The sequence below is a fragment of the Staurois parvus genome, unplaced genomic scaffold (assembly GCF_062004578.1).
Source record: "Staurois parvus isolate SC_StPar_1 unplaced genomic scaffold, SC_StPar_1.0 ptg000267l, whole genome shotgun sequence".
In the NCBI taxonomy this organism is placed as follows: Eukaryota; Metazoa; Chordata; class Amphibia; order Anura; family Ranidae; genus Staurois; species Staurois parvus.
The window spans coordinates 201,937-216,687 of NW_028318063.1; the positions used below are offsets into that span (position 1 = coordinate 201,937).

General features: G+C 43.3%; 1 protein-coding gene across 1 annotated transcript in view; it reads left to right on the plus strand.

The window, feature by feature from the left end:
• The window catches only part of LOC149459222 (NACHT, LRR and PYD domains-containing protein 12-like), a 114,416-nt gene that overhangs the window by 20,469 nt on the left and 79,196 nt on the right, over positions 1-14,751 (plus strand). Inside the window, exon 5 of the mRNA XM_089681436.1 lies at positions 6,707-8,420. Coding sequence (XP_089537562.1) covers positions 6,707-8,420 — 1,714 coding nt within the window. The remainder of the gene's footprint in view (positions 1-6,706; positions 8,421-14,751) is intronic.

Below are 14,751 nucleotides of genomic sequence, written 5' to 3' on the forward strand. Positions count from 1 at the left end.
ATTTTATTAAGTCTTGCAGTATTTTAGTAGTGAAATATGCGTTAATGTTTCATCTGTCAGCGGGGGCCCCTAAGACTCTCACTTAGTCTTTGACTCTTTACTGCCTCTGGGACACCCCAGTCTTCCACGACTTGCAGTGCCTGATCATTCCAGCTTTCCAGTTCTTCTTCGCCAGCCGGGGTTGGACTCCACCCTGAAAAGAACCAAAGAATCCAGTATTCCTGATTCACCGAGGCTGCATTTTGCACTAAGCTGTCCACTAGCTTGCTCATGTCAGTGTAAAAGGAGGCAGGGGGTAGACCGGCCATGGGTACATTAGTTTTCACTGACGCCTGGCTCACTGTTCCATCCCGAGAGTGATCTTCTATTGCACAGGTGTCAAACTGGTGGCCCTCCAGCTGTTGCCAAACTACAAGTCCCATGAGGAATTGCCAGACTGACAGTTACAAGCATGACTCCCAAAGGTAGAGGCATGATGGAACTTGCAGTTTTGAAACAGCTGGAGGGCCACCAGTTTGACACCCCTGTTCTATCGGGTCTCCAACAGGCATCAGGGGTATTATTGGAGCCTCAACCCCTTCAGCCAAACTCACAATGTCCTTCTTGAAGCAAGCCAGTATAGCCACTCTCCACTCTAGCAGGGCACGGGTGCAGTCTAAGCCAAATTTGGTCCTCATGTCAATGAGATAAGCCCCTTGCCCTGGTACAGCTCTGTTCCCTAGCTGCCGAACCTCCCTTTCAGTCCTTTCACTCCCACGTATTTCCACCACTGTACACAACTCCAGTTGGCTACCTTGTTCCCTTGTCCCACGCTGCCGCTGTGGCTGGGTCCATTCACTCTCCATCTCTTGGCTCATCAGTATGCTTGCTTAGGCCAGCCATGAGGGGTATCCTGGATGAGCCCCCAAATGTAGCGCTATCCTAGATGATGGTCCCCTTAGATTGCCCTGACTTTTGCAAGTCTCCTGACACTTCTGACACCCTGGGTTCAGACATAATTCACAAGAAATCATGATTTCAAAGACACACAATTGCAGCAAACAACTGAGTATTTACTCATAGTTCTTTTGTTGCAGACAGTTAAAGCAAATACTTCTTAACCACTTGCCCTCCAGAGGATTTACCCTCCTTCCTGACCAGACCATTTTTTGCATTATGGCGCTGCGTTACTTTAATAATTGCGCAGTCGTGCAACGCTGCACCCAAATGAAATTTACGTCCTTTTTTCCCATGAATTGAGGTTTCTTTTGGTGGTATTTGATCACATGTGCTGTTTATTTTTTGCGCTATAAAAAAAAGACCAAACACTTTTGAGAAAAAAACAATATTTTTACTTTTTGCTATTAAACATGTCCAGTTTAAAAATCTAATTTCGTTATAAATTTAGACCAAAATGTATACTGCTACATGTCTTTGCTAAAAATCCCAATACATGTAAATCAATTGGTTTATGTGAAAGTTATAGCATTTACAAATGGCAGTATATATGCAAGGATTTTTTTAAATTTGTACTAGTAATGGCGCCGATCAGCATCTTATAGCGGGACTGTGGCAGGCATTCTTCCACTGGGGAGAACTGACTTGGTGTCAATGACATCCCCAGTGACACCAATACAGTGATCAGTGCTAATAAAAAGCACTGACACTGTACTAATGGCACTGGGCAGGAAGGGGTTAACATGCAGGACGATCAAAGGGTTAACTGTGTGTTGTCTGAGCTCTCCTGAGTGATTGGAAAGCCCGGTAAGGATGTGACCGGTGGCATCTGATTCCGGGCACACAGTAAGAGGAATTTCCACTGGAGGGTTTGGACACACTCTAAAACTATGTCTTGTAAGTCATGAATCTGATGCTTTTTTATCACAAAGTGTACAGCTGCTGGATTATTTAAGTCAATGTCTGTGCCTTGTTGGAGTTGTTGATAGCTACTCTAATATTACTCCAGTGCTTTTGAAACCTTTTCTTGAATGGTCCATTGGTTTTACCATGGTATGTTAGGAAACATAGACATTGTAACATGGATACACACATTTCAGTGTTGCGGGTCAAATATCCATTGATCTTGAACCATTTGCCACTGTGAATTGAATAAGTTACAGTTAAAACATCTGTAACAAATCTGTATTTGTGAATGCACTACTGGCCCCTTAGTATATTCGGATCTTGGATCTGCTTGTATGAGATGAGTGTGAGTAGACGTATTGGCCTCGTACACTGTTAATGATGGCACCTTTAGTTTGTGACAAAGTGGTTATAAACCCTTACATCTACTCAGTGAAGTGAATAGCCTCAGGTGACACAGATGAAACAAATCATCCTACAAAAGATTTACTTGTCTATCTGCAATCTTATCTTTTCTACATCCATTCAAAGAGCAACATTTATAGAGCTCCCAGGAACAGAGCTGAGGCTGTCAATTTGCTAGAGGTCCCTCCCCTGTCACCTTTTTTTCTTTTGGTGTCTGGAAAATGTGTCAGAACGGAATCAGGCTTATAGAGGCACGAAGCATCAGACAAAAATTAAACTTAGTGCTCTTAATTGAGACAAGTACACACTATAGAGGGATATGCTTTGTTCATATTTAATGTCTGAGGTTTACGAGCACTTTAATGTTTGTCTGCTCTTAGTATATTTAGGCGCTTGTGTGCTGTATGTCTTACTATTTGATAACAAATGGTATATGTTTGAACCTAGAGTAGTCTATCCATGGGGTTCTTATTGCATGTTTGTTTTGCCAGTTGTTCATTGCTTTGGTAAATGATGAAGCAACTATCTTCCCAGGATATCCACGAAAGAGAAGCCACTCTTTCATAAGTTTAAGGAATGTTCACTGAGCTCTGAGCATATATGTAGCATTCTTAGAAACTGTGACATGGAAAGACCCTGGATGAGGTATTCAGGATGTACGCTTTTATAATGAAATGTATTGTTCGTGCCCATAGGTTTTGTAAAAAGTGAGATGTCCAGTTTTTTGTCTATTTACTCTGACCATGACATCCAAAACAGACAATCCTGTGTGTGAAATTTCGGGTGTGAATACAGTATCATTGAAAATACCTCATAGAATAATGACAAACACATCACATATACAGTGGACCCACATATATACAAACAGTGTAAATAGAATAAAATAATAAATTAACTTTTCTTCCCCAAAACCCACTAATAAATTAGCTAATTCTGATGCAGCAGAACTGACCATTTCTGTTATTGAACATCTGTGTTCAAACAAAAGAAATTAAGGACTGATTTAAGGCCTTCCAAAATATAAAATTGGGTAATGAATGATCATGGTTTTTCTGGAGGAGGTTTTCCACCACCTCAAGTCCTGGTTCATTTGGTATAAAGGTATGTAGCATATCCCCGAAGGAGCGGCTGGTGAACTTGGTCTTATTCCCCCAGTTAGATCAACCACAGCTAGGCACACAGAATTGTATTCACTCTTTCACTGGCTCAAAGAAACCGTCTAGGGATATCTTTGTTTGGTTTTTATTGGAACAGGGAGCGTGGGATACCCCAATAAACTAAAGAACTGAATGACTTGAAGACTCCTTAATTTTCTAGCTGTACTGTGCAAAAGGAATGTTCCAAATGATCTTTATGCTGTCGTTGACTAGTACTCCTTCCAGAGATTAAAAGCTACACAGTCACTGACTTCACAGCACTAGGGTCCATTACTCATAAAGCCACAGGAGCACTGGGTGCCTCTTGCTGATATCCACTGGGCTCTTCTCATTGAGGGAGATGCAGACTCATATCACCATAGGGTGGGCAGCTGGACTCTTTACCACCAACGTCCTCCTGGCTCACTCTAGTGAGCTTTGCCAGAGACAACTTGATTCCAGGACTTAGTTTCTGCAAACAGCCCCCCAGCTAAGCCTAGCTGGTACTTCTGTGTTTTCCTGATGGCTTCTTCTAGTGCTCTGCTCCAGGAAGCAGAGCTCCTGCACAGGGGTCTCCTCTAGCAGGACTGGACCCAAGAACTCTGTACATGATGCCTCAAGCCTCAGACTATTTAAAGGCTATCCAACCACCAACTGGGCACACCTTCCCAGGAATTTGCTGGAGTCCCATAAATATTTAGGCTGCCTACTCTGTCCTTAATCCCACTATGATTCTAGAATCCTCTATAAAGCAGGGGGAAGTAATCTGAACAGAGGCCTGTGAGACACTAAGCAGTCCTAAACAATCAACCTGCTCATTTGATTACAGTGGCGCCAACTATATGTACAGTATCTCACAGAAGTACACCCCTCACATTTTCGTAAATATTGTATTATATCTTTTCATGTGACAACACTGAAGAAATGACACTTTGCTACAATGTAAAGTAGTGAGTGTACAGCTTGTATAACAGTGTAAATTTGCTGTCCCCTCAAAATAACTCAACACACAGCTATTAATGTCTAAACAGCTGGCAGCAAAAGTGAGTACACCCCTAAGTGAAAATGTACAAATTGGGCCCAAAGTGTCAATATTTTGTGTGGCCACTATTATTTTCCAGCACTGCCTTAACCCTCTTGGGCATGGAGTTAACCAGAGCTTCACAGGTTGCCACTGTAGTCTTCTTCCACTCCTCCATGATGACATCACTGAGCTGGTGGATGTTAGAGAACTTGCACTCCTCCAGCTTCCATTTGAGGATGCCCCACAGATGCTCAATAGGGTTTAGGTCTGGAGACATGCTTGGCCAGTCCATTACCTTTACCCTCAACTTCTTTAGCAAGGCAGTGGTTGTCTTGGAGGTGTGTTTGGGGTTATGTTGGAATACTGTCCTGCAGCCCAGTCTCCAACGAGAGAGGATCATGCTCTGCTTCAGTATGTCACAGTACATGTTGGCATTCGTGGTTACCTTAATGAACTGTAGCTCCCCAGTGCCGGCAGCACTCGTGCAGCCCCAGACCATGACACTCCATGCTTGACTGTAGGCAAGACACACTTTTCTTTGTACTCCTCACCTGGTTGCCGCCACACACGCTTGACACCATCTGAACCAAATACGTTGATCTTGGTCTCATCAGACTACAGGACATAGTTCCAGTAATGCATGTCCTTAGTCTGCTTGTCTTCAAACTGTTTGCAGGCTTTCTTGTGCATCATCTTTAAAGGAGGCTTTCCTCTGGGACAACAGCCATGCAGACCAATTTGATTCAGTGTGCGGCGCATGGTCTGACCACTGACAGGCTGAACCCTTGCCTCTTCAACCTCTGCAGCAATGCTGGAAGCACTCACACGTCTATTTCCCAAAGACAACCTCTGGATATGACGCTGAGCATGTGCACTCAACTTCTTTGGTCAACCATGGCGAGGCCTGTTCTGAGTGGAACCTGTCCTGTCAAACTGCTGTATGGTCTTGACCACTGTGCTGCAGCTCAGTTTCAGGGTCTTGACAATCTTCTTATAGCCTAGGCCATCTTTTTGTAGAACAATTCTTTTTTTCAGATCCTCAGAGAGTTCTTTGCCATGAGGTGCCATGTTGAACTTCCAGTGACCAGTATCAGAGAGTGAAAGTTATAACCCCAAATTTAACACACCTGTTCCCCATTCACACCTGAGACCTTGTAACACTAACGAGTGACATGACACAGGGGATGGAAAATGGCTAACTGGGCCCAGTTTTGACATTTTCACTTAGGGGTGTACTCACTTTTGTTGTAGAGGTTTAGACATTAATGTCTGTGTGTTGAGTAATTTTGAGGGGACAGCAAACTTACACTGTTATACAAGCTGTACACTCACTACTTTACACTGTAGCAAAGTATTGTCACATGAAATGATATAATAAAATATTTACAAAAATGTGAGGGGTGTACTCACTTCTGTGAGATACTGTAGCTATTCTGGTTCAAACCCAACTACTTTTGATAATTTTCATGAGAAGTTTCTGGGTACACTAGACCAGAATATCTTGTTAGTACTGGAAGAAGAAATGCCCCCTTCCCAGTCCTCCCCTGATGCAGAGTCTACTGGGGAAATGTATCTTTAATGGACCACTATTTGGCACAGTAGGAAAAGGTAAGTGTATACTTTCTTTGCAGTAAACATGTCTTATATAATTCAGTTAAGGACTGGATTACTTAATGTTTGTAATACTTAACAATGAACTTTTCTTTTCTTCTATTTTTTCCTTTTAAAATGCTTTTAAAAGTGGTCTGATACTGTGTATCTGTTAGATAGGTGCAGAGTTGCTAGATAATACTGAGTGTCTTGTCCACTCTGCCCGTGTTACCTCAAGGAGTCTAATCAGTCCTCCCAGCTCGTCCCTTGGACAATACCCCTCCCACCATGTTGAGAGATAATGAGAGGGGAATATTTTTTGCAGTACAGTATAGCAAACAAAACTGGGCAAGGCTGACATTCTCTTGCTATTTCAGTTCAGAAAAGGCACTATGTTATCTGTCACAAGAGGAAATTAGAATACAAAAATGTTTCTGGCAGGATAACAAAGTATTTGTCTCTACTTTCAGGGTCTATAAAGAGACAAAGCATGGAAAAATGTGTATATTGCAGAGAATAAATCTGTTCTCAAGTAATATCTGGACGTTGGATGACCAAACATACAGTAGTAACCTGTAACATCAGTATTTGAAATCAAAATGTAATTATAATGAATGTAAAAACTGTGTTAACATTATGAAAAGTACAAAGCAACATTGTTCATTTTTGCTTTAACCTGAGTTATGAAATATTTCCATTATATTCCCAGATATTCAGGAAACGCACAAGCAGCATCTGATGGAGAAGACTGAGACTCTATTGGAGCATAGACCCCCAGGAACTACCCTGGAGCCACAAAGATTCCTCATCAACGAGCGTTATGTGAACCTGATTGTTGTCTCTACCCGTCAATTCAGGCAGCGTCCCCAAAATGAGCTAATACAGACTGGGGTAAAACATGAGAAATGCTTAAAGGAAACACAAACTGGACTGGAACACATTTCACCCAGCAGGCTGTTCCACTGGAGCCGCCAGTCACAATGTGTACCACATGCAGTAATGGTGAGTGGAGTGCCAGGAATAGGGAAGACCACACTGATGCAGAAGTTTGTCTATGACTGGGTGACCGGGAAAATCTACCAGAGATTTGCTTTCACCTTCCTTTTTAGATTCCGGGATCTGAATAGACTAGGAGAGGTCAGCTTGGAGGAGATGATTCTTCAGCAATATCCATATCTGGAGGGTCAGATTGGAGATATCTTCCAAGATCCAGAGAGACTTCTGTTTATATTTGATGGTTTAGATGAAAGTATTCACCAAATGGATTTCAGATCAAGTAAACTATCCAGTCCAAAACACAGAACACATTTTGGTGAGATTGTGGTCAGTTTGGTGGGGCAGAGTCTTCTTAAGGGTTGCTCTGTACTAATAACCAGCCGTCCAACCAGACTGGCATCAGTTGATATTCATGTTTTCGAGAGAATAGCTGAGATCATGGGATTTCTCCATGAAGACAGACTGATCTTCTTTTATAATTTCTTTGGAAATGAAGAATTGTCAGAGAAAGCTTTCCATTATGTGCAGGAGAATGACACACTGTACACTTTCTGTTATATCCCATCATACTGCTGGATCATTTGTACAGTGTTATCGATGTGCTTCAGAGCCCAACCAACAAACACTGATCAGCTGATGGCATCATTACCCAAAACAGTGACACAACTGTTTGTAACTTTTGTTGCCCATATTCTGGCCAATCACAACCAGAATAAAGATGGTGGCCACACTGCCCAGGAACTGCTGACATCTATTGGGTGGATGGCAGAACATGGAGTTATGAATCACATGATTGTATTTGATGAGTGGCATCTGGATTCATTCAGTGTGAGAAATGATAAATATATCTTTTCATGTTTCATGATGGAATCTGGTCAGCCTCCTGATGTGGATTACACCTTCTTACATCTCACTCTTCAGGAGTTTTTTGCTGCTTTAGTCCATTTTATTAACTATGATCCTGACAGATTACAGGAAACACTCGATAAGGCTGAATCTTATGAAGATGGCCGTGCTGAAATATTCCTCCGTTTCCTCTGCGGTCTCTCAGACTCTTCTACTAGATCCATGCTACAGGCTCAAGTGGGAAAATTGTCTACTCAGGCAGCCAGACATGTCATCACCTGGATTCAGAGAAAAGTCACAGAAGAGCAAAAACCCGGAAAACCAAGAGGACACAAGAGAGAGCTTCTGAATGTATTCTACTATCTCAATGAGAGCAGGAATAAGGCTCTGGTGTCACAATGTATTGGATCAAAGGACATTGACCTTTATAATGTCCCCCTCACCCCTCTGGACTGCTCTGTCCTATCTTTTATCCTTCAATCCTGCAGAGAGACAGAAGAAGTACATTTAAGTACATGTAATATTCCAAGTGAAGGACTGAGGAAACTTATACCAGCTTTAGGTGCTATCAAGAGTTTGAGGTAAATAAAATACGAATAATCACATTACTATAATAAATTGGTATTTTCAGGGTTTTTTTCAGAGAAATTATTAGTATGATTTGGTTTTGTTATATACAGACTGAGCATATCAGGAATTTTTGTCATCTGTGTCCCATTGGGGAGATCTCCGTTCGCTTCCTGTCCTATAGCCAAACAAGGATGTTTAATTTTCACAGAGAAATACAGCACATTTCTTTCAAAATGTGAAATTAATATCCAGAATGAACAGATGAATGAATTTGAATTTCTATCTTTTGATTGATGGAAAACTGCAAAGTGTATGTTAAAAAGTAGTTGAGGCTCTTAAAATTAGGTGTGTGATTGAAGCAGTGTGCTTTAGTTTTAACATGATTATGGCACATGTTGGTTAGAGAGGAACATCTTGGCGCATAGATGAGGTAGTGTGCATTGCTCTATGAGACAGAAAATAGTGGACATGACCCTACCTCTAGCCCCCCACAGGAACATATGGTCCCCTCCTCCCAAGGACAGAGCTCCCCTGCCCCATAGCACCCCCAGCATACAGAGCTCCCCCCACCTCATAGCACCCTCCAATATACAGATCTCCCCTCACCTTCTAGCAACCCCCCCAAATACACAGATCTCATCCACCTCCCAGCACCTTCCAATACACACAGATCCCCCCACCTCCTAGCACCCCTTAAAACACAGAGCCCCCCACCTCCTAATACCCCCAATACATGGAACTCCCCCCCCCTTCCCAGCACCCAGAGTACACAGAGCTTCCCCCACCTCCGAGCACCCCCAATACACAGAGCTTCCCCCTACCTCATAGCACCCCCCAGTACACAAAGCTCCCCCCACCTCCTAGCACCCCCAATACACAGAGCTCCCCCACCTCCTAGCACTCCCCAATACACAAAACTCTTGTCACCTCCTAGTACCCCCTAATACACAGAATTCCTCCACCTCCTAGCACTCCCAACACAAAGGGCTCCCCCCACCTCCTTACACCCCCAATACATAGAGCTACCCTCACCTTCTATCACTTCCCAATACACAGAGCTACCCCACACCTCCTAGCCTCCCAATACACAGATCTCCCACCTCCTAGCCCTCAATATACAGAGTTCCCCCCACCTCCTAGCACCCCCCAAAACACAAAGCTCCCCCATCTCCAATACACAGAGCTCCCTTCCACCTTCTAGTGACCAAGTACAAAGAGTGGGTGCCCACTACACAGAGTTCCTCCCGTCGCACTCCATTATATATAGCTCCCGCCTCCTCCTGCAGCTGCTTAGTACAACCCTACTAGAGAGCTCTCCATGCCTATCCTCCTGGCAGATGCTTCTTTTGAACTGAGGATGTGCTGTTACTTGATGCGCGCTGTGTCATATGTAAACACAGAATCGGCACAGCAAGCCGATTCTGTGTTTACAAGTGACAGTGGCTGGCAGGGAGCAGAGGATTAGTGCTGGAGGTGACTGTACACGGTACCACTGCACTCCAGATGGAAAAAAATCACTCCTGTCTGTCAGTGACTTCACATACGGTCAGTGCCCGGGCACGTGTCCCTTTTGGCCCTGCCTTGTCCCGGTCCAGGAAATGTTCATAGTTCATTTGTATTAATTAACAAAATGGAAAGTAAATGAACACTAGAGAAATTCAAATCAGCATTTACTGTAACCACTATTTGCCTTTGAAATAGCATCAATTCTTCTAGGTACACTTACACACAGTTTTTGAAGAAACTTGGCAGGTAAGTTGTTCCAAACATATTGGAGAATTAACCACAGATTTTCTGCAGATGTAGGCTTGTGCACAGGGTGCAGCGTGGAGTGGTGGGGAGCAATGAACACAGAGAGGTAAAGATAATATCAACAATGATTTGAAGAAGGTCCCAACAACATACAAACAGGCTCAGAGGGTAGCACAGCCATCCAGTGCAATATACAGCACTGTAGCAGTGGTAATCTTCCTCAGATGAAGCCGGTCAACACCCAAATGGGAAGGCTTCCTAGGAGAGGAGCGTAGTCCCTTCACTTTCCCTACTCCTCCAGACCTGTCTCTATCACTAATCACTGTCCCTAACAGGTGGGGATCCTGTCCCTACTCGAGCCATTTGCACAATGTGTGTCAACCGCAGTGAGCCAGTGCTTTTTGTAAGTTTCATCCTCACTAAAGTTGGCTACCAGGGTCACAAGGGAGCTAGCATTCAATCAGACAGCTGTACCCAAGTAGCCAAGGAAACTGGCAAGTCACAACTTCCTTCCCCTTACTGTATTGCCACATTGGTTTAGCACCACCTGCAGTGGGGAATAAAGACTGCACCTGCCTACAAGCTGCCTCAGATCCTTCTTTCTCGTTATGTAATCCCAGATAGACTTAATGGTGTTGAGATCAGGGCTCTGTGGAGGCCATCCAATCACTTCTAGGACTCCTTGTTCTTCTTTACACTGAAAATAGTTCCTAATGACATTGGCTGTACAATTGGGGTTGTTGTTCTACTGCAGAACAATTTAGTGCAAGTCACATGCCTCCCTGATTGTATGGCATGATTGATAAGTATCTGCCTGTATTTCTCAGCATTGAGGACACCATTTATCCTGACCAAATTTCCAACTCCAACACATGGTTACCTGCGGACACTCATTATACCGCACTCCAGCCCTTAAGCAAACAAACTGCCTCCTGCCACAGCCAAAAATTTTAATACATCAGTCCAGAGCACCTGCTGCCAGTTTTCTTCCCCCCAGGTTTCCGTGCATAGTGCAGTTGCTTAGCCTTGTTTCCAGGTTGGAGGTATGGATTTCTGGCTGCAATTCTTCCATGAAGACCACTTCTGGCCAGACTTCTCTGGACAGTAGATGTGTGTCCCTGGGTCCGACTGGTTTCTGCCAGTTCTGTGCTGATAGTACTGATAGACATCATCCATTGTTGAAGGGAAGTAAGCATGATGTGTATTTCATCTGCTGAAATTAAGTTTCCTTGGCCAACCATTGCATCTACAGTCAGTTTCTTTGTGCTTCTTCTAAAAAGCTTGAACATCACTTCTTGCAATCTCTATCTGCTTTTAAATATTTGCCTAGGAGAGAGCTGGCGTTTTGTTACTTTGCTCAGCCCCTGGCTTGGGGCACCTTTGACCCCTGGGTGTTTCTCGGCTTCTTGGCCTGTCCCATCCCCGACAGCACAATGTAAAAGTACACCTCTCTGCTCTCTTGTAACACACACTGATTCCCTTGGTTGGGGGTGGAACCATGAGCTCTAATTCTGTCTCTCTTAAATTACCGTCACACAACTGTGCCATCAGTGGACCTGTTTTCTCCAAAACCCGGCCCAGTCTGCTTTATCACACAATGGTAAGGCCTCACCCGGCACATCAATAGTTCCCAATATACAATCTTCATTATAGGGCATATTTTCTAAAACTCTGTATAATATTGTATGCTTAGTATCTTGAAGATCGGAATCAGTCCTCTTAACCACTGGTTGGTAAAATCAAAAGTCTTAGGTAAAGTTTCACAAAAGGGTAACCACTTGGCTAGTAAGTTGCTCTGCAGTATAATTGTCAGGGGAAAAGACGAGGAGCCTGGGCAAATGCTCCAATGTGCAATATGGCCACGCCAATTCACCCAAAGAAGTGCGTATGCGCATAAGCGGGTGACACGTAATTGTGCATTCCTGTGCATGAAAACGCACCGGCACACGCAGGGTGCACTAATTGCTGACACTTAATGGTCTTTATATGGACTGCAGTTCTGCTCAGTGATTGCTGGATTATCGTCAGCCACTCCTTTTCCTATTTTTATGAGTTTACTGCTGAGTACCCATTACCGACCCGGCTTGATCCTGACCTTGTTCCTGTCTGCTGCTTTGTGTATGACCCTAGCTTGATCCTGACCTTGCTCCTGTCTGCTGCTGCTCTGTGTATGACCCTGGCTTGATCCTGACCTTGCTCCTGTCTGCTGTTCCATATTGATCCTGGCTCTGGCTACGGACTACTCTACCCATCCTCCGGGATCCACGTGTCCTCTGGAGAAACTCCTCCTGCAGCAGGAGCACCCATGGGTTCCATCTCATCAGGCATCTCCAAGCAGCAACACCACTGGCAACCCATACTTCTTTGGGCACTGCACCTCCTGTTTCTACCTCCAGGGGTGCACTGCACTTAGCCATAAGGGGAGCCCTCTCTCTATTGCAGCCTCCGGTCAGGTACATGACAATAATTGATCCCCCAATGACAATTAAAACTTTTCTAGATAGGGTGAGATTTTATTTCTGTGGCAAATGCGAGGCGTGTCAGAATAATTTACACCAAAAGGAGAAGGCAAGATGATTTTAGTTCCAGATATAATGAGCATGATTTTTATATTGAAAAATGTATATCCTGTGACTCAACCCATGTTACAATACTTTCATCAAAGACCATGTGGAAAGCAGAATATGGGTTGTGCCACCCTTAAATTGAGGATTAGACTGGGAGAGCATATTAATAATATCTGGGAGTCAGGCTATAATATGTCTGTAGCTTACATTAATTACCAAGGCAGGAAATGCAGTCAAGCAGATCAAAGGGAAGTAGACCAAAATTGTCTTGGGACATTTGCCTGAGACCTGGAATTGGATCTCCTGGTATCAAGATTAAATCACAAAGTGAAGAGATTTGTGTCTACATCCCGAGGACTTTTGTGGTGGATTCATTGATGACCCCATGGGATCAGTTCTCCCTGATATGTATACAAAACAATCAGTGAGAAAGTATCAAAATGTGCATCCTGATTTACAGTTAGGTCCATATATATTTGGACACAGGCACAATTTTAGTTTTTTCAGGTATTTACCAAAACATATTCAAGCTATAGTTATATAATGGATATGGGCTGAAAGTGCACACTCCCGGGTTTAATTTGAGGGTATGTACATCCAAATGGGAGGAAGGGTTTAGGAATTACAGCTCTTAAGAGTAGCCATTCCCCCTTTTTCAAGGGACCAAAAGTAATTGAACAATTGAATCAAAAGCTGTTTTGTGGCCAGGTGTGGGCTACCCCTTCATTACTTCTTCATCAATTAAGTGGGTAAAAGGTCTGGAGTTGATTCTAAGTATGGTGTTTGCATTTGGAATCTGTTGCTGTGAACATACATCATGCGTTCAAAGGAGCTGTCCACGCAAGTGAAACAGGCCATTGTAACACTTCAAAAATTAAGCAAATCCATCATAGGGATAGAAGCAACATTAGGAGTGGCAAAATCAACAGTTTGATACATTCTGAGGAAAGAAGAATGCACTGTGAGCTCAGCAACATAAAAAGGCATGCATATCCACAGAAGACAACAAATGTTGATGATCACAGGATCCTCTCTATGGTAAAGAAAACCCATTTACAACATCCAGACAAGTAAAGGACACTCTCCAGGAGGTGGGCATATCATTGTCAAAGCCTACAATCAAGAGAAGACTGCATGAGAGCAAATACAGAGAGTTTACCACAAGGTGCTAACCATTCATAAGCTTGAAGAATAGATTAGACTTTGCCAAAAAAACATCTAAGAAAGCCAGACCAGTTCTGGAAAAGCATTCTTTGGACACTGAAACTAAGATTAATCTGTACCAGAATGACAGGAAGAAAAAAGTGTGGAGAAGGCTTGGAACAGCTCATGATCCAAAGCACACAACGTCATCTGTAAAACATGGTGGAGGCATTGTGATGGGATGAGCATGCATGGCTTCCAGTGGCACTGGATGATTGGTGTTTATTGATGATGTGACAGAAGCAGCCGGATGAATGCTGCAGTGTTTAGAGATATACTGTCATCCCAGATTCAGCCAAATGCAGCAAATTTGATTGGACAATGCTTCACAGTACAGATAGACAATGATCCAAAACACACTGCAAAAGCAACCCAGGAGCTTTTGAAGGAAAAGAAGTGGAATATTCTGCAATGGCCGAGTCAATCACCTGATCTCAACCCAATTGAGCATTCATTTCACTTGCTGAATGCAAAACTATAAGCAGAAAGACCCACAAAGAACAACTGAAGACAGCTGCAGTTAGAGCCTAGCAAAGCATCAGAAAGGAGAAACCCAGTCTTTGGTAATGTCCATGGGTTCCAGATTTCAGACAGTCATAGCCAGTAAAGGATTCTCAACAAAGTATTAAAATTTAACATTTTATTTATGATTATAGTCAATTGTCCAATGACTTTTGGTCCCTTGAAAAAGTTGGGATTTCTAATTTTAAGAGCTGTAATTCCTAAACCCTTCCTCCAGTTTGGATGTACATACCCTCAAATTATACCTGGGAGTGTGCACAAATATACTATATGGACCTAACTGTATGCCTCTTTTCCT